This window comes from Lampris incognitus, chromosome 5 (assembly GCF_029633865.1).
Source record: "Lampris incognitus isolate fLamInc1 chromosome 5, fLamInc1.hap2, whole genome shotgun sequence".
NCBI classification, from domain to species: Eukaryota; Metazoa; Chordata; class Actinopteri; order Lampriformes; family Lampridae; genus Lampris; species Lampris incognitus.
In genome coordinates, this window is record NC_079215.1 from 22,719,976 (window position 1) to 22,738,378 (window position 18,403).

The 18,403-nt window shown below is 41.1% G+C and overlaps 1 protein-coding gene across 2 annotated transcripts in view; it reads right to left on the reverse strand.

The window, feature by feature from the left end:
* The window catches only part of mad1l1 (mitotic arrest deficient 1 like 1), a 95,005-nt gene that overhangs the window by 29,732 nt on the left and 46,870 nt on the right, over positions 1–18,403 (reverse strand). For both annotated transcript variants that reach the window (XM_056279681.1, XM_056279682.1), the window contains exon 17: positions 4,829–5,022. In XM_056279681.1, coding sequence (XP_056135656.1) covers positions 4,829–5,022 — 194 coding nt within the window. The remainder of the gene's footprint in view (positions 1–4,828; positions 5,023–18,403) is intronic.

Sequence of the window (18,403 nt, forward strand, 5' to 3'; positions counted from 1 at the left end):
AACTACTAAATCAAATACTTGGTAACAGCACATGCGATTCTATGTCTCGAATGAATACATAATTTCGGTAATGAATAAAAACAAAACTACCAGCCAAGACCACAACGTGTAATATCGCATTAACACAAATCCAAAAGTTTTTCCATCCATACAAAGTATGGCTGACTTTGTACACTTTACATATATACACATATCAAAGACAACATGAAAGGACATTCAGAGAATATGTTATTTTTTTTAATTTGGGATTTTTCCCCCTTTTTCTCTCCAATTGTATCCGGTCAATTACCCCACTCTTCTGAGGTGTCCCCGGTCGCTGTTTCACCCCGTCTGCGGATCCAGGGAGGGTTGCAGACTACCAAATGCCTCCTCTGATACATGTGGAGTCGCCAACCGCTTCTTTTCACCTGCCAGCGAGGAGTTTCACCAGAGGGACGTAGTGCGTCGGAGGATCACGCTATTCCCCCCCAGTTTCCCCTCCCCCCCGAACAGGCACCCCGGCCAACCAGAGGAGGCGCTAGTGCAGCGACCAGGACACATACCCACATCCGGCTTCCCACCCGCAGGCAACGGAATAGACTGCTACGCTACCCAGACGCCCTATTCAGAGCATATGTTGTGACATATTTATGTAAAACAGGATATAAGGATGGGAGAAAATGTAGGGAGAGATATAATTTGATTGGATCGTGCCAAACATGGTATGATATTGCTGGTTGGTATATTGCTCACCTTCCTGCTCAGACTTGGTGACGCAATCACAATGTAAAATAAGTAAAACTGGAAATTTGTTTTAGCAGTAATTGTTTAATAGAGGCATATAGCTAGGGAAATGAGCCAGCACGGTACAACAAAAAAAAGAGGCAATTTTCATTTCATGTAGACTCTAATGTTTCCAGAATGCATCTCTGAAACTTGAAGGAAATTAAGTTTCAATCTCTCTCTCGTTCGCGCACACACACACACACACACACACACACACACACACACACACACACACACACACACGGCCGAGGTGTTTATCTTGATTATGAGCTGAGCATCACAGGTACCTAATCACTGATGCTAATCAGACCTCTCACCAAGGGGTGAAGTTAAAATATGCAAGTGTGCTAAAGTTAACGCACACAAACATGATTTACACACACGTTCCGTTCCCCATCTCTGAATCCCTATCAAGGCATTACTCTTCCTTTAGCATAACTTTGCATATTTATCCACATCTGAATCCCTTTTGTACTGTGCTGCATCTAGTTTGAGCCACGCAGGCCACACAATTACAGAAAACCTCTAAGTCTGCCTCTTTTGATCTCTCAACACTGATTGGTAACAAACACACAATATGTGATGCTAATGTGACAGAGATTATTTATAGAAACCCGAAGGGATCAATTTGATGGCAGGGTCTCATAACTTTGCAGTCTTCAAATTTATTTGCAACAGAAGCTATTCTTATGGTCACTAATGTGGAGACATACATCTGTAATTTAACCAGCGCACAAGGCTATTGCATTACTGAATCCAAAGTAAAACTTTAAAATAGTAACATTTAGGGAAATTAGGGATTCAAATGTTATCTCATGGGTTGTTCAAATGGCAATTATCTTGTTAACTATTCATTCAAATGACAAGAGCCCTTGACGAGCCTTCTGACGGACCTTCAGTGAAAGTTGCTGGTCAGTATTTTTAGGAACCCTTTGCTGAGTTTGCAAAACCCCCTTTAATGCCTCATACCATAATAAGAAACATTCTGATTACACTAATCAAGTGGATTGACACAGTGTCAATGCATCAAAACATTCAATTCATTATCCAAACCGCTTATTCTTACACAGAGTCGTGGGGATGCTGGAGCCTATCCCAGCAGTCATTCGGTGGCAGGCGGGGAGACACCCTGGACAGGCCACCAGGCCATCACAGGACCGAGACACACACACACACACACACACACACACACACACACACACACACACACACACACACACACACACACACACACACTCACACTCACACACACACTCACACCTAGGGACAATTTAGTACGGCCGATTCACCTGACCTACATGTCTTTGGACTGTGGGAGGAAACCGGAGCACCCAGAGGAAACCCACATACACACGAGAAGAACATGCAAACTCCACACAGAGAATGACCTGGGATGACCCCCAAGGTTGGACAACCCCGGGGCTCGAACCCAGGACCTTCTTGCTGTGAGGCAACCTCGCTAACCACTGCACCACCGTGCCGCCCTGCATCAATACATGGACACGAAATTTACACAGACGCAAGTAACATGTCATCTTTCGGTGTTTATTTAAGTTCATTTTACACGTATCTTTTCCAGAGTAATTAATGAACGGAACCAGTCAGTGGTGGGTTAATTTGAAAATGAAACTGTCATATGGAGGAATATTGTAGAATATAGTTTACACAATATAGTGGATCCGAAAAAAGGACCCCATCTTTAATCCAAATTTAAAAGATTCTACTCATATTCCAGCATTTATCAGATATTTTGTGACACACTAATACTAACTGACACAGACTTTAAATAGAGTCGTGACAGTGGTACACACAAGAAATCTATGATTTAAAAGATAAAGGGATCTCACCTTTGAAAATAATCCTGAATGGCTAAAATTATTGACAATTTTCATAACCCAACCAGTACCCGTTAACTTTATCAATTTCTCGTCTTCTAATGTTGGAGTCTCAAACCTCAGAGATTAGGAAGGAATAATTTTGCAGATAAAACTGCATTTCTTACAGCTAAGTAAGCCAAACAGACTAAATAAACAAAATGTTTCTTGCGGTCATAATTAGGGCTATTATTGGCTCTTTGTCACCCCTGTTGAGACTTGCTCAGTTGGGTAATAATGACTGATGGAGAGTGACAGAATGAGCGGCAGATACAGAGACAGACAGGAAGACAGAAAAACAGAAAGTGCCACTTCCTGGCGTTCGTATTTAAAACTTTTTGCTCGCCAATTTATTGCAAGTCAATAAGGCAAGCAATTAAAGAGAGAAGGGTAAAAGGGTTGAGAAACAGTGTGAATGAAAATGAGAATGTGCGAGAGACAGAGAGGATGTGACAGTCGCAGGTTAAACAGCTTAAATCGTGGGGGGGGCTTTGGCACTACTTGGGGGGGGTATTAGCAGGATTATCTAGCAACCCTGTTGCTGAGGTGAATAACATTAGAATCCTATTTGTAATGACTTCTACACTTCCTGTCCAAAATCCCCACTTTTCACTCCACTTACTCTTGCTTCATCCTACAATTAGTCCACTTTATACTTTAGAACGCAGATTACACACACACACACACACACACCAGTTAATATGTATGTTCATGTGTTTGTTCCCTTATATGTGTTCTTCTTTGTATGTGTCCTGATCCATGTGTATGTGTGTGTGTGTGTGTGTGTGTGTGTGTGTGTGTGTGTGTGTGTGTGTGTGTGTGTGTGTGTGTGTGTATCATATTCCATTAGTAATACAGGCCTCGCTGCTCCCCTAGGCCACCAGGCAGGTGTGTCATATACACTCAGACAGGAAGAAACATGCTGAATACTAATACTGGAAGTGTTAGCATCTGGTGTGTGTGTGTGTGTGTGTGTGTCTGCACATGCGCACATGTGGGTTTCTTTGTGTATCTGTATGCGTGTGTGCACAGCAGCGAAGGAGGGTGTGGGGGTTAGGTGAAGTGTGGTGTGACAGAGTGCTGAGATTGGAGTGAGTATGTGTGCATTTGAGTGTGACAGTGTGCACTATGGGGTCATTAAGATTGTCTGTACGTGTGTGTGTGTGTGTGTGTGTGTGTGTGTGTGTGTGTGCGTGTGTGGATGCGGTCTGAGGTTAATAAATATTGACAGTGAATTATCTCTTCTGGCAGGGTCGCAGGTGGGCTCGTTGGAGCAGATTGGACACACTGCACAGAGAACACAGGCGCACACACACAAATACACACCTACACATACACACGCACAGCCAAAGAACAGGCATGCCCACACACTCCCCATTTTTTATCATTCCTCTTTACTTATAATTTTGCTCTCCTCGCACATTGAGCTAAAGTCCTTGAGCAAGGCAGTAATGACCAGCCTCATTTGACTTGTATTTGACCACAATAATTAGCCTGCCAAGACAACAAAGCTCCCATCTACCTTGCCAATATGGATTCACCATGGTTTCTATTCTAGCTAGTGGGCCTCTATCACATCAGAGTAACAACACAATGATTAACTACTGTTTACATCACAGAGGGAGAAAGACGGGGAGACATATCAGACTCAGATCACAGAAAAAGGGGGATGGAGAAAGAGAAAGACAGAGGACAAAGAGGGGCAATGGAGATGGGGGTTAGAAAAAGATGCAAGTGATGGCTGAACACAATAGGGCATGTATTAACAGAGTTCCGTTCTTTTACTCAAGAGGTAAACAGGTATCTGAAATAAACTACAAAGAGAGCGCGCCTCTCTCTGCAGTGTTGATCTCATTACTTGGTGGAGTCAGGCACAATACAATGATTTCATCCAGTAGTGCATAAATATAGCCACAGGGGGCATAGACTGACCCTGGAGGTCAAATTGATGCTTCTTGAGACCCACTAAGGCAAATATCACCTCACTCAGGTATTGGAAATTTGGAAATTTTCGATGTTGACAAGCCCTCACTTGTTTTCCTCCATCTCCCTTTCCTCACTTATGTATTTATACAGATTTACTTAGGCATACTCCATTCCCTACACCTTTGCCTTATCTTCACCAACATCTGATCAGTCCAATTGGCTCTAAGTAAGCCGTTTGCATGTGTATTTATGCATGTTTGTACCTTTTTGAAGAGCAGGCAGTCATCCATGTGGTCTGCATAGACAGATGTGAGTCTGTACTGGTTCTCGGTGGTAATGTCAATCTGGTAGCCGGTCAAGATGTAGCAGACGGTGCGGAACTCTTGGATCTTCTTCTGAAACACCTCTTTGAGTCTCTGGTTCCTCAGCTCAGAACTCTCCATTTGCTTACGCAAGTCTGCAGGATACACAGCATTGGGGAGAAATGGTGGTCACAAACACTGATGCAAGTCGGGGTCAATGGTGGGGAACATGACATCACTTCCTCTATGCATACGCCACTCTATAAAATGGCTATCATGCAGCTTTACAAGTTTCCAGCAACTTACAAATGGTCCCTAGCACATGCAGTATAGATGGATTTGCTCCATATTAAATGTTAACTCTATCCATCAGCTCACTATGTGTCTGATAAAGACAATAGAGTGGAATGGTGATAAAGCATGGCATATTCTCCCATTCAGCTAGAAGTTTAGAAAACCATGGAGATGAGGGGGGCATGAAGAGGCCTTGGGTTTAATATGTTGAAAATCAATTTAGGATAATTACTTTAATTTGAAGACTTGATTTGAGAGGGGGGCTGAGAAATGAGTTTGTCTGAGCAAAAATGATCATTATGGAGGGAGTTATTTATTTTCATTCCATAAAAAGCTTTCACTGGTCTGCGTGTGTGAGCACATAACCCTCAGTAGAATAACAGAAAAGGATGTGAGTGGAAAGAATAGTGAGCAATACATAAGGCAGATTTTGTGCCCATAATGAAACCATCCAAGTTTACCATTTCTCACCTAAATCTGTCTCTATGCTATGATATGGACAATGAAGTCAGATGCTAGGCTAAGAGTGGATGACCTGTGTCTATTCACTAACGCCTTGTTCCATCAATGCAGTCCACAGTCATCAGCATTTGAGCTTGCAGGGCTGTCAAGTCAAATCACAAAGAAAAACAAATTTACTTTTTGTTTTTTATATGTGTTGGTAGTGCCCTGTTCTTTTGGAAAGTGGAGATACATAAAGGGATTAGCACACTTGGAGATCTGTTCAAAAACAATTCATTGAAATCTTTTGAGGAGTTAATCCAGGAGTTTGGTCTCCCTTGATCCAATATGTGGCAGTATTTACAGCTGAGGCACTTGCTGTCTACTGTGCTGGGCTCTCCAAGAGTGCCCCCTCAACAATCTAAACTGCTCTCTGATATCATCAAAATATTTGGACTGGGTCACGAGGCCTCTCAATATTATTCTAAACTATTTTGCCAGGCTACTACACTTCTACCAGCATTAAAGACTATCTGGGAGAAACACTTAAATATTTAATTTAATGAGTTAGGATATGCCAAAATTAAAGAAAGTTGTCAAGGGATATAAAAGTAAGACTCCATCCATTATCCAAACCACTTATCCTGCTCTCAGGGTCGCGGGGATGCTGGAATTTAAAATCCTCAATCGCTTCTGTTGGACAAGATCCAGACTACATCGATTAGGCCTTAAAAACAATGCAGACTGCTGGAAATGTCAGAATTCAGAGGGTACATTACTCCATGCTCTCTGACAATGCCCTAAGATCCAGGTCTTTTGGAAACAAATCCACAGTTGTATAAAGGAGATCACTAGCACTGACTTTGAATTCTCTCCCAGGTTATGTGCTGGGTGACCCATTAGCTGTGAAAGACTGTGGAAATGCAGAACTGATACAAACTGCCATAACGGTGGGTAGACATACTTTATTGAAGGGATGGGAAAAGACAGAAGCTCCCTCTTGGCGGGAGTGGTTCATAGAACTTGGAAAAGTGGCCTCATATGAACAACTTTTCTATAGAAAGACTGACAGATGGGACGGTTATATCTTAAAATGGGGATAATACCAGATCTAGATCTCGAAGGGATAAATGATGCTGCACTCAATATCTGTATGTTTACTTTTAATATCTTGTATTATTCTAAGAGCATTTGGTATGTTTCTTTTAATCTTTTTGTCCAAATTGTTTTTCTTTCTCTTTTTTTCATTTTCTTCTTATATCTATTATTATTATTATTATTGTTATTATTATCATCATTACTTATTTCTGTTTTATTATTGTTTTTCAGAACTGTTAAGTGTTGAATGTTGAAAAATGGCAATAAACTTTAAATCATAAAAAAATAGTGGATGGAGGAGGCAGATCTTAAGTTTAGATCATGGGACAGTCAGCCGACCTGAGGGACCTGGAGGTAGGATAATTCTACCACCTGGCACAGATAATAATCGTACAGAGGCTAGGGATGTGCTGGTATCTAATCTTCATGGTATGATTATCATGACTAAAAATACCACAACAAACAGTGTTATCACAATATTCAATGATATTTGCTGAAATACTACTTTCAGGAATAGCATGTAATATAATCATTACACACTGTATTTTGCTTTACATTTTGTTAAATGTGACGTGTTCCCGTTTGTAAAAATGGAACAGAGAGCACTAGGCCTACACAAAAAGAAAAATGCAGATTTTGTTCGACTCTGCAAAATGGTACTATATTAAAAAAATGAAAATCACTATAAACAAGTAGCTAAAATTATCCTTTTCTTTCCAAGTAAGGGGAAAATGAAATGAACATTTTCACAAAACACCTTTTTGTCCTTTTTATAAAATAAATAAAAAACAAAGACCAAGGTGAAGTCACTCAGCTGTAGCTGCCTGGTCAAGGTTAACACCAACGTTGACATAAATGCTTTTTTTTTTTTAATGAAGAATGAGCACTAGGCCTACAATAAATTAATATACTGGAACTTAAGTTAGAAACTTAGCATTGCTACTGTTGAAATAGCAAACCATTAAACTGCTGTAAATGACCAATTAAAAGTAATGATCATCTAGCTAGGGAACCCTGCCCTCTTTATGGCAGACTGAGGAGGGTATTTTACCAAGACTTTCCTGTTTTTCTTTTCTCACCAAACACCTTTTTGGGTGGCACTTGTGTTTGTACAGCACTATCGACCATTAAATACTTGAAAATATTTTTGCATCTAAAACCTCAGTGTGGACATTCCTTTTGGTTATCTGTGTGCAAGCATTTTTCTATCTTATGTATCTTGCATTGTGATTGCTGAAACATTAATTCATTTTTTTGATTTTGAGATACTTTATTGATCCCCATGGGAAAATTATGCTCTGCATTTAACTCATCCTAGCTGTGTAGCTAGGAGCAGTGGGCAGCCACCGTGCAGCACCTGGGGACCATCTCCAGTTCATCTTGCCATGCCTCTGTCAAGGGCACAGACAGGAGTATTAACCTTAACATGTATGTCTTTTTTGAGCATTAAAGTATTAAACTGTTGTCTTGTATTGCATTGCTTATTTTGCATTGCTAATGTTGAAACATTAAAGCATTAAACTGCTGTAAATGACAAATTGAAAGTAATAAAGGAAAAATCTTTTTTTTTTGCTGTATGTAATACAAGATTACTAGACAGATTACTAGAAATATATGTTATGCTGTGAACAGTTGTGAACAGCCATAAACAAACAAACACATAAACAAAGGCAATGGCAAACTATCAGAATATAGTTTGTCATCCTCATTCCAAACTACTTTTAGGTCTGTGAACTGCATTACTCCAAAACATGTATTTTTTTTTTTATAATCATCTTCATACTCAAACAACATGTTTTCTTTTGACCTTTTAATTTGAGTACAAGCTGGTTTGTTCTAAGAGGTTTAAAAGGCCATGGACAGGGAATAATAAACTTCAGAAGGCCACTTCAATGTAGCCTATCTGTGGTCTCTCATAAGCATAGCTGGTCCACAAGGAAGGACACCAAAGCAATTTGATGCAGTAGAAGGCTCAAAATAATTAGAAGGCTCAAAATAATTAGAGTACAGCAAAAATTTAATTAATACATCAGGTGTTTTTTTTTCCAATGTAGGCTCAACTTTGACTATTTATCTGTCAAATGTGCATGATCTTGAGGCAGCAAGGTTTCCTCCTCATCAATCACATAAATGCGAGAGAGAGCACTAACAAAAAAAATGCATGCAGACTGAAATCACATGCTTTAATCACATCAGTAAAGACAACCAAGGATTTTGTTTGATGAGATATTGTTACTTGGTCTAGGATGCTTCCAATTTGTAAAAGTAGCAAGAAAATACTTCAACAAAACACTGAGGATGCAAAGTCGTATGTTAACAGACTTACGTTGATAAGGCTATAGACTAAATTTCATCCTTGATGAGAACAACAATGCAGGTGTCTAAAAGTCTGAAAGGGCAATACTCCCCACAAAATCATTAAAATATGTTGATAATTTCCCTTTTTGGTGGCTGGTATTGTTAAAATTAATCACTGGGGGCGTCCAGGTAGCATGGCAGTCTATTCCGTTGCCTACCAACACGGGGATCGCCAGTTCGAATCCCCGTGTTACCCCTGGTTTGGTTGGTCGTCCCTATAGACACAATTGGCCATGTCTACGGGTGGGAAGCCGGATGTGGGAATGTGTCCTGGTCATTGCACTAGCGCCTCCTCTGGTCGGTCGCTGTGCCTGTTTGGGAGGAGGGAGAACTGGGGGGGGGGATAGCGTGATCCTCCCACGCGCTACGTCCCCCTGGCGAAACTCCTCACCTGTCAGGTGAAAAGAAGCAGCTGGCGACTCCACGTGTATCAGAGGAAGCATGTGGTAGCCTGCAGCCCTCCCCAAATCCGCAGAGGGGGTGTAGCAGTGACCAGGATGGCTTGGAAGAATTGGGTGATTGACCAAGTACAATTGGAGAGAAAAGATGGGGGGATAAAAAAAAAAAAAAAAAAAAAAAAGAATCACTGGGATTGTGATTTCAGACTGCTTGCACAACAACAGGCCTGCACAACACCAGTGGCACTAGAGTAATTAATGTTAGCATAACAAACCTTGTGAGGGCAGCCATCCCTAAGCAGGACTGACTGTTGACTACTGTGGAGGTATGCCTTAGTGCTTCTCGCTGTGCATTCAGGAAACATGGTCACAATTTTTGACGGTCAAAGGTTTAATGTAAAACAGGTTCTGAACAGTTGCCAAATGTAAAAAAGGGCATTCCCTTATGGCTAAGTAAAATGAAACCGCTCACGAAAGCAGCAGCTCTGTGCTGTGATCACGATGTCATCTGAAAAAGGTGGTAGTTACGGTAATTATGGTAACAGATATTGTTAGTGGTGTTATCATGGTCAGTATTTTTCATCACGATATATAGTAGAACCAAAATACCCTGGCACTCCAATCCAGGAGCATGCATGCACATATCCCAAGGCATGCATGCATGCATGCACACACGTTTGTTTTTCTATACTTGTGAAGACATTCATTGACTACATTCATTCCCTAGTCCCTAACCCTAACCTTAACCATTAAAACTACACAACTAACCTTTAACCTTAGCCAAACCTTAAACGAATCCTGATTCTGATTCTAATCTTAATACTAAACCCAAGGCCTAACCCTAAAATAGCCCAATGAAGAAATCAAGACCAGCTAAAATGTTCTCACTTTGCAGAAATGTCCACACATCACTCTCCTCAACATCATACTGACTCATAATATAATTGAGAATAGTGGAAAATATGCAAAAGTGTAAAAATAAATATTGTATACCAAGATGCAGGAAACATTAAAAAATAAATGTCGGATCTTGAGTTGGATCTCAGAGAGGCAAGCCCTCTCCTCACAAGCCCTCTACCACTCAATATTACAGGCTATTGTGATAACCTATATAGTAGCAAGGGACTAATTCCCCTGATGGGTGCTGTGGCTAAGTCCACTCAGTCATGGCTACATAATAGGTTTTGATCAAGACGGTTTCTGTGCAGCTCCAAGCTGAGTTTCACTGGATGCTCTTAGAAGAATTTACAGTTTGGCGATTACTCAGTGGTTAAGCACTTTGTCTCACAGCAAAAAGGTCCTGGGTTCAAATCCCAGGCCATCACAGGTCCTTTCTGTGTGGAGTTTGTATGTTCTCCCATTGGCTGAACGGGTTTCCTCTGGGTGCTCTGGTTTCCTCCCACCATCAAAAGATATGCATAAGGCTAATACTCCTGTCTGTGCCCGACAGAGGCATGGCAAGAATTTGAGTTTTTCCCCAAATGCTGCACGGCGGCTGCCCACTGCTCCTAGCTACAGTGTGTGTTGGGATGGGTTAAATGCAGAGGATGAATTTCCCCACAAGGATTAATAAAGTACTTTTTTCTTTTTTTTACATGGTAACGCTGGTTGAGTGGCTCAGGTCCTTGGCTGTTCCGGTGGCATCTGGACACTGCTTGGCATCCTTTACAAGTCCATTATAATTCTGTTATACTCTTTCAATGTTGTATCCTGTAAATTGTGTAAACACAACATCCATTGCATATTGTCTGTCTTGGGAGAGAGCAATCCCTCCTCTGTTGCTCTCCTTGAGGTCTCTTCCTATTCTTTCTCCCTGTTAAAAGGTTTTTTTAGAGAGTTGTTCCTTAGCCGATGCAAGGGTCTAAGGACAGGATGTTGTGTTGCTGTAAAGCCCCTTGAGGCAAATTTGTAATTTGTGATATTGGGCTATACATATAAAATTGACTTGATTTCCTTTACCGCATACAATCCTCAGTGATGGCAACATGCAATGTTTACCTTGCATGTGTTTTGCCCAATACATGTTACATGGCCTCTCTCTTTCCTGTTTTGTTGTCAGCCAAGGCAGAGAGGACCTTCTTTGAAATGGGTAGTGCACTAAATGAGTTGTTTCCTATAGAAAAAGATACTACACGGATTTAGAAAGAGAACGTACTCAACATGTCACTAAAGCATCGCAGTGACATGTCATGTGTCAACTTCTCAATCTACACCAGCAGCAACACACATGCATGTTGCTGCGACTATTGCAGACATATTCTGTTTGTCCGATTTATTTGTTTTTATTCTTATTTAATTTTTTTTTACATCATCATATTGGATTTTCTGTAGTTTTTTTTTTGGGGGGGGGGTTCAATTTGTTAAAAATATAAATAAAATCTTAACTATCCTTGTAACCAAATAAGGTTGAATCAATTCATCTGGTTACAGCATTTACTGACATACATTTCATCACTCATCTAAGCGACCTCTTCAGTCACTTAGATGACTGATGAAACGCATCTGTCAATAAACGTATCAAGGTGAACTGATTCAACCTTCTTTGATTTTCTTACCTGCATTATTAAGCATGTATAAAGACACTATCCCTGTATTATTTACTTAATTGGTGATGTTCAGGTCATAAAACTGAAAGCTACTTCTTCTCTTCGGCAGTCCATCGAAACAATGATGACTGTGATGCAGTTTAAGCTCGGCAAGCACGCTTGTGGGCCATCAGGCCCACATTAGAGTGACAATATCGTCCACATTTGTCACAGACGAATGTTGTTTGAGTTGGTCTGTTATGTCTTGTATGGTGGGCCTTATCGTAGACTTCTTGTCTCTTTTGTTCAACAGCTGTTCTCGATTGCCTTACTGTGGAGCACCATCTCTGTCTGTCCAGGGCCACTGTCTCCCAGCTGGAGTCATCAATACCACAGATCTTCATGTGGTGCTTGAGCACATCTTTGAAGCATGGCTTCTGGCCTCCCTGCTTCCTTTTTCCCTGGCAGAGCTCCCCGTAGAAAACCTCTTTTGGTAGACTGTTGTCTGGCATTCTTCTCTCGTGGCCGGCCCATCTGGGCTGGGAGGATGTTATTGGGGCTTCAACACTGACAGTACCAGCACGTCTCAATACTTCCACGTTGGGCACCTTGTCTTCCCATCTGATTTGCAGCAGCTTTCGCAGATGACGAAGCTGTATGCTGGTGAGCTTCTTGATGTGCTTGCAATACAGGGTCATGCATTCTGTGGGGTATAGTAGTGACGGGAGAACAGCTGTGTTGTAGACTTTGGTCTTTGTGGTCAGCCTGATGTCATGGTGGGACCAAAGTGGTTTGTGGAGGGCACCAAAGTCTTTTGTGGCCACTTGGATTCTTCTGTCCGCTTCTAAGTCAGAGGAGTTTGTATCTGTCACAGCACTACCCAGATAAGTAAAGCACTCAGTGGTCCTCAGAGTTGCTCCATTAACCAAAATACTGGGCTGACCTTCTTCGGGGCTTTTCTGAGGGGGAGGCTGGTACAGAAACTCTGTTTTGAAGACGTTGATCTTCAGTCTAAAGAAGGTAGCCGCTGAAGAGAAGCGGTCTATTATTTCTTGCATTTCTCCAGGATCACTGGCAACCAGAGCTGAGTCATCTGCATAGAGAAGCTCTCGAACACAGAGTTCTCTTGTTTTGGTAGACACCTTGAGTCTCGCAAGATTGTAGAGATTTCCATCTGTTTCGGTCCTGATGTACAAGTCACCATCAAGCTCTCCCCACATCACACCTTGCATAGTAGTTAAGACAGTTGGTGTTGTGCCCCCGCCGAACAGTCTCTCTGGACCTCAGAACCCATTCCTAAGTGGTACACCATAGTGCAACAGGCTCAGTAGATAAAGAGGTTGCCCCGCAGTGACAGCTTACTTGTCAAGTGATGCCATCCATTGACCAACAGAGTGGTTCCTCTGCATGTCATCTGATGCTTGTGCCACTGGTCCGATGGGGCTCATGATCTTATTGAGCTCTTCTGCCGCAAACACCATTAAGCATCCTGCTGCCAGCGCCTTCTTGGATTTGAATTCGGAGTTACCTTCTCCTAGCCTTTGCCTAAAGAGGCAAATCGACGAGGCAGTAGAAACAGATGCAGATAGTACCATCTACTGTCATAATGGGAGCAGCAAAGGCTGACCTGACTTGATTATTAATGTTATTTAACCCATAGCTGGGGTAACTCTGACTCATCATTAGGGCATTTCCACATGCCAGTGGGCCATAATAATGAGTCTATGCGGGGCTACTCCTCCAGAGGTTTCTGTTAGGGATCTCACCCTTAGCCTTTGACTCAAAAGCCTATCCCACAAGGCAGCACGGGGCCAGTTAATTTCTAGGGCGCCGGTTACTCACCCCTAGTCAGAGCCCATTTGTGAAAACAGTCTGAATCATGAGAAGGTGGGATTGACCTGTCTGGGAGAAGCTTTACGTTCCGCTAGGCTTGTGTGTTTTTTAACACATGCCACACCAGACCTTGACAGCTATTTACTAAAGGACAAAGGGGCAATGCAGTGACAGTAATATTGTGTAGCCAGACCTCTGTTTTCCCAAGCCGATGGAGGGTCTGGAGAAACGCTCATAAAAAAAATTTTTTTTTTAAAAAGGATAAAAAGGATAAAATAGAAATCTTGAGACAGCCATTCTATTGGCTGAGTTTGAAAACGGCAGAAAATAGCAGACAGTACGCAATGGAATAGATCACTATGCTACCTAGATGCCCCGTTTTTTTTGGGTTTTTTTTACACAAAGTAAAACACAATGTTAATTATGTGGTGTTGGTGTAACATGGGGATTTGAACCAGCCATCCCCGTGTTGGCCGGCAATGGAATAGACTACTGTGCCACCCGGGCGCCCAACTGGGCAGGGTTTTATTAGCAACTTCGACTCTTTCTGGGCCAGACATGACCTGAATAAATCTGATGGCCTGCATCCAAACACAAAGGGGATTAAACAACTTGCTCAGAACCTCATATAGTATATCACTCTAAATTCCGACTGATACCTACCTCAGCATGACCCTGTACCAGAAGCCACGCCCACCCATATTGATGAGCACCTTTCTCTGGGTCCTGCTATATATACCTAACAATATACCTATTAAGAGCACCCTAAACCATACTACCTATAGACCCAGAGGCACTACTGAATCCACAGTAAGAGCAAACTTAGTTTCCATCCCACCCACTCCAACAACAAAACTGGGAAAATCTTCTACTCAATATCAATTACACCCTTGAACTGTATCTACTGCTGAAGCTATCTCTAACATTGCTGCTGTTTTTCGTTTACTTAATGTGAGGTCCCTTGCTAACAAGTCTCTTTTATGCAAAGATTTTATTATGACCAATAATTTTGAATCTTTTTTTCATTACTGAGTCCTGCTTAAGTCTTGGATACTCTATCCTGCTAACTGAGGGATGTCCCCCCAACTACTCCTGTTTTAATCAACCCAGGCTGTCTGGCCATGGAGGCAGGGTAGCTGTCATTTTTAATAATAATTACAAAAGCTCCCCTGTCTCGCTTAATACTTTTTCTTCTTTAGAGTCTCTGGGTTTTCTTTTAAATGGCCAGCATCTTATACTCTGTATTTTAATCTATAGACCGCCTAAGGCTAACACGAGTTTTAATCAAGAATTTTCTGAACTGCTTTCTTTTATTATGGGCAAATATAATAGAGTTCTTATCCTTGGTGATTTTAACATACACGGTTGTTGCCCCTCCATGTCTTGTTTTACCACTGATTTAATTAACCTCTTTTGAGTCTTTTCATCTTGAACAATCTTAAAAATTCAACTCACAATAGGGGACATACTCTTGCTCTTGTGTTGTCTTATAGTGTTTCTCTTAATAATATTGAATTGTTTGATTTTAATGTCTCTGATCACAAAGCTGTGATTTTCCATACCTTGCTTCCGTTTCCTGCTCATAAGCCTGTATCTGTACCTGTATCTGCTCTTGGCCTTTTAATTCCAAGTCAGCTAGCAGTTTTAGCAAAAAGTTTTTAGTGGCTCCTACTAATAATACCCTTCATCAGATGGATCTCTCTGTAAATGTTTTACTGGATAATGTTAATAGAACTTGCTGATGATATTGCCCCTATAAAAGTTAAATAAGTCAAACATAACACCCTCCCCTGGCTTAAGGACCACACAAAGGACCTAAAGAGGCAATGCAGGAAATCTGAGAGAAAATGGAAGAACAAACTCAATGTATCTCTTGATATACTGAAAAGTTTGATGCTGGCTTATCAGAATGCAGTTAAGCAAGCAAGGCATTCTTACTTCTCCAATTTGATTGCTCATAGCTGCCACAACCCCAGGATTTTATTTCAAGCAATAAATTCAGTGCTTAGCCCTCCTCCTAGCCAGCTTTGGAAGCATCCATTGAAAAATGCAAGCAGTTCCTCCACCACTTCATTTAAAAAAATAGATGAAACCAGGCTCCACATTACACCTGTGACGAGAAATCTCCCCATTTGCACTGAACCCTCTGCCAGTTTGATTCGTTTTAAACAAAATTCTCTGTTAGGCTTAGAGGAGTTAATCTCTCACTTAAAAGTCTTTCACCTGTCAATTAGAAACCACCCCTCAGTAGGTTTCTGAAAGAGGTATTTTAGACAGTCGGCCCACAAATTCTCTCCATTATCAACTGCTCACCGTCTACCGGTTTGTTCTCGTCTAGTTTTAAACATGCAAGTCCGACCTCTCCTGAAGAAGCCCACTCTCAACCCTCTTATTTTAAGCAATTATAGAACAATTTCAAACTTACCTCTTTTATCTAAAATCTCAAAAAAGTCTTTGCTTCACAACTAATTGCAAACATGAATAATTGTAGAATCTTTGAGCAATATCAATCAGGATTCCGTGCCCACCACAGGACAGAAACAGCTCTTATTAAAGTTACCAATGACTTACTGCTCACCACTAATTCCGGCATTTGTTCAATTTTAATTCTGCTAGACTTGAGCTTCGCTTTTGATATGGTTGATCATGAAATCCTTTTAAATCGCCTGGAAAACTATGTGGGCATTAAGGACACTGCTCTTGCCTGGTTCCGATCTTACCTATCCGACAGATCTTTCTCTGTTGTAATGGGACAATTCTCCTCATTTCCAGCTCCCCTTGCATGTGGTGTTCCCCAGGGGTCAATTCTCAAGCCAATATTATTTTACATTTACATTTCTCCCTTGAGTCAGATCTGCAATCATAATATAAATTTTCACTGTTATGCAGACAATACCCAACTTTATGTCCCGCTTTCTGGTAGTGACAAAGATGAACTTTCCTGTGTTATGGCTTGTCTCTCTGATATTAAATGCTGGATATCACAAAACTTCCTCCGGCTCAATGAGTCCAAATCTGAGGTCTTTTTATTCAGTCCCCCTAACCTGACCAGCAACCTGAAAAATAAACTTGGGGACCTGTCCGACAATGTCAAGCACTTCGCCTGTAATTTTGGTGTATTCTTTGACTCTGAGCTCTGTTTTGACACACAAATTACCAAGAGAGTACAGTCATGCTTTCCCAAATTAAGAACATTGCAAAAATTAAAAAAGAAATCTATCTCAAGTGGACCTTGCAAAAAGTCATCCATATATTAATTTTGTCACGTTTGGATTATTGTAATTCCCTGTAATCAGGTCTCAGTCAAAAGTCAATCTCCTGCCTCCAGCTCGTCCAAAACTCAGCAGCCAGACTTTTAACAAATTAGACAAGATCATATCACTTCCATTCTTGCAATGTTTCACTGGCTACCTGCAAGGTATAGGACTAATTTTAAACTTTTACTAGTTACTTTTAAAGCCATACATGGCCTTGCTCCTACCTATATCACAAATTTACTCACACCCCATGAGCCCAACTAATGCCTGTGCTCCTCAGGTAGGACCTTATTAACCGTTCCCTCAGCCAGCCTTCATTACAAAAGGTGGCCGGGTGTTTTCCATTAGAGCCCCACAGCTGTGGAACTTCCTACCTGAGGAAATTGGGTTAGCAAACTTGGCGTTTCTTTAAAATCCCTTCTTAAAACTTACTTTTACAGGAAGGCTTTTTAGAGTAAATCTGTTGTTGGCCAATTTTATATTTCACTTTTGTCATTTTTATTTCACTTGTTTCAAACATACAATTTGTTTTATTACATTCAATGTTCTATGTTTTATTTATGTTCTTGTGATTTTTATCCTGACTGTTTTCCCTTGTTCTGTAAAGCAGACCAGGTCTTATACTTTTGTTTTATTATTTTTATTTTTATCTTGACTGCGTGTACTATTTTATCTTGTATTGTAAAGCACCTTATAACATGGTTTTGAAAGGTGCTGTATAGATTATTATTATCATCATTATTATCATTGTTATTATTAAAACCAAGGCCAAAATTCACATTGCTGCACACCAGCAATTGTAGCTTCCTCTGGCGGGGGAGAGGGGACACCAGAGCTCATTTCCTTCGACACCAAAATTGCTGCTATAATGAAGGGAAACTATTATTAGTGGAGTTTTGCCAGCATATGAAGGGGATTCTGACATGGTAGCGGATGAAGGTGCTGATGATGAGTCACTGAGGATTTTACTATTTTATTAAAGGCATTTCCAAATGTTCTAAAAGGTTCTAAAGAATACATGAAGAGCATGTTGTTCATAGAAGTTCATTTATAATTTTACAGACACTGTAACAGGTGTGCCCCATGGGGGAAGACAAAGCTCCAAGTGGAGAGGGTGAGGGTGGCTCAGTGTCACCACCATTTACATGTGGCCCAAGTGCCAACTGCCTACTGCAAAGCAATTGGGCTGAGAAATCACTGGTGTCAGCTGTACATAAAAAAAAATATATTAAAAAACAAACATCTGCTTTGTGTCAATGCAGTTGCCCACTGGGGACCGGGGTTCGCGCCTCGGTCTCGTAAGATCCGACTATGGCCGGATTCGATGAAGCA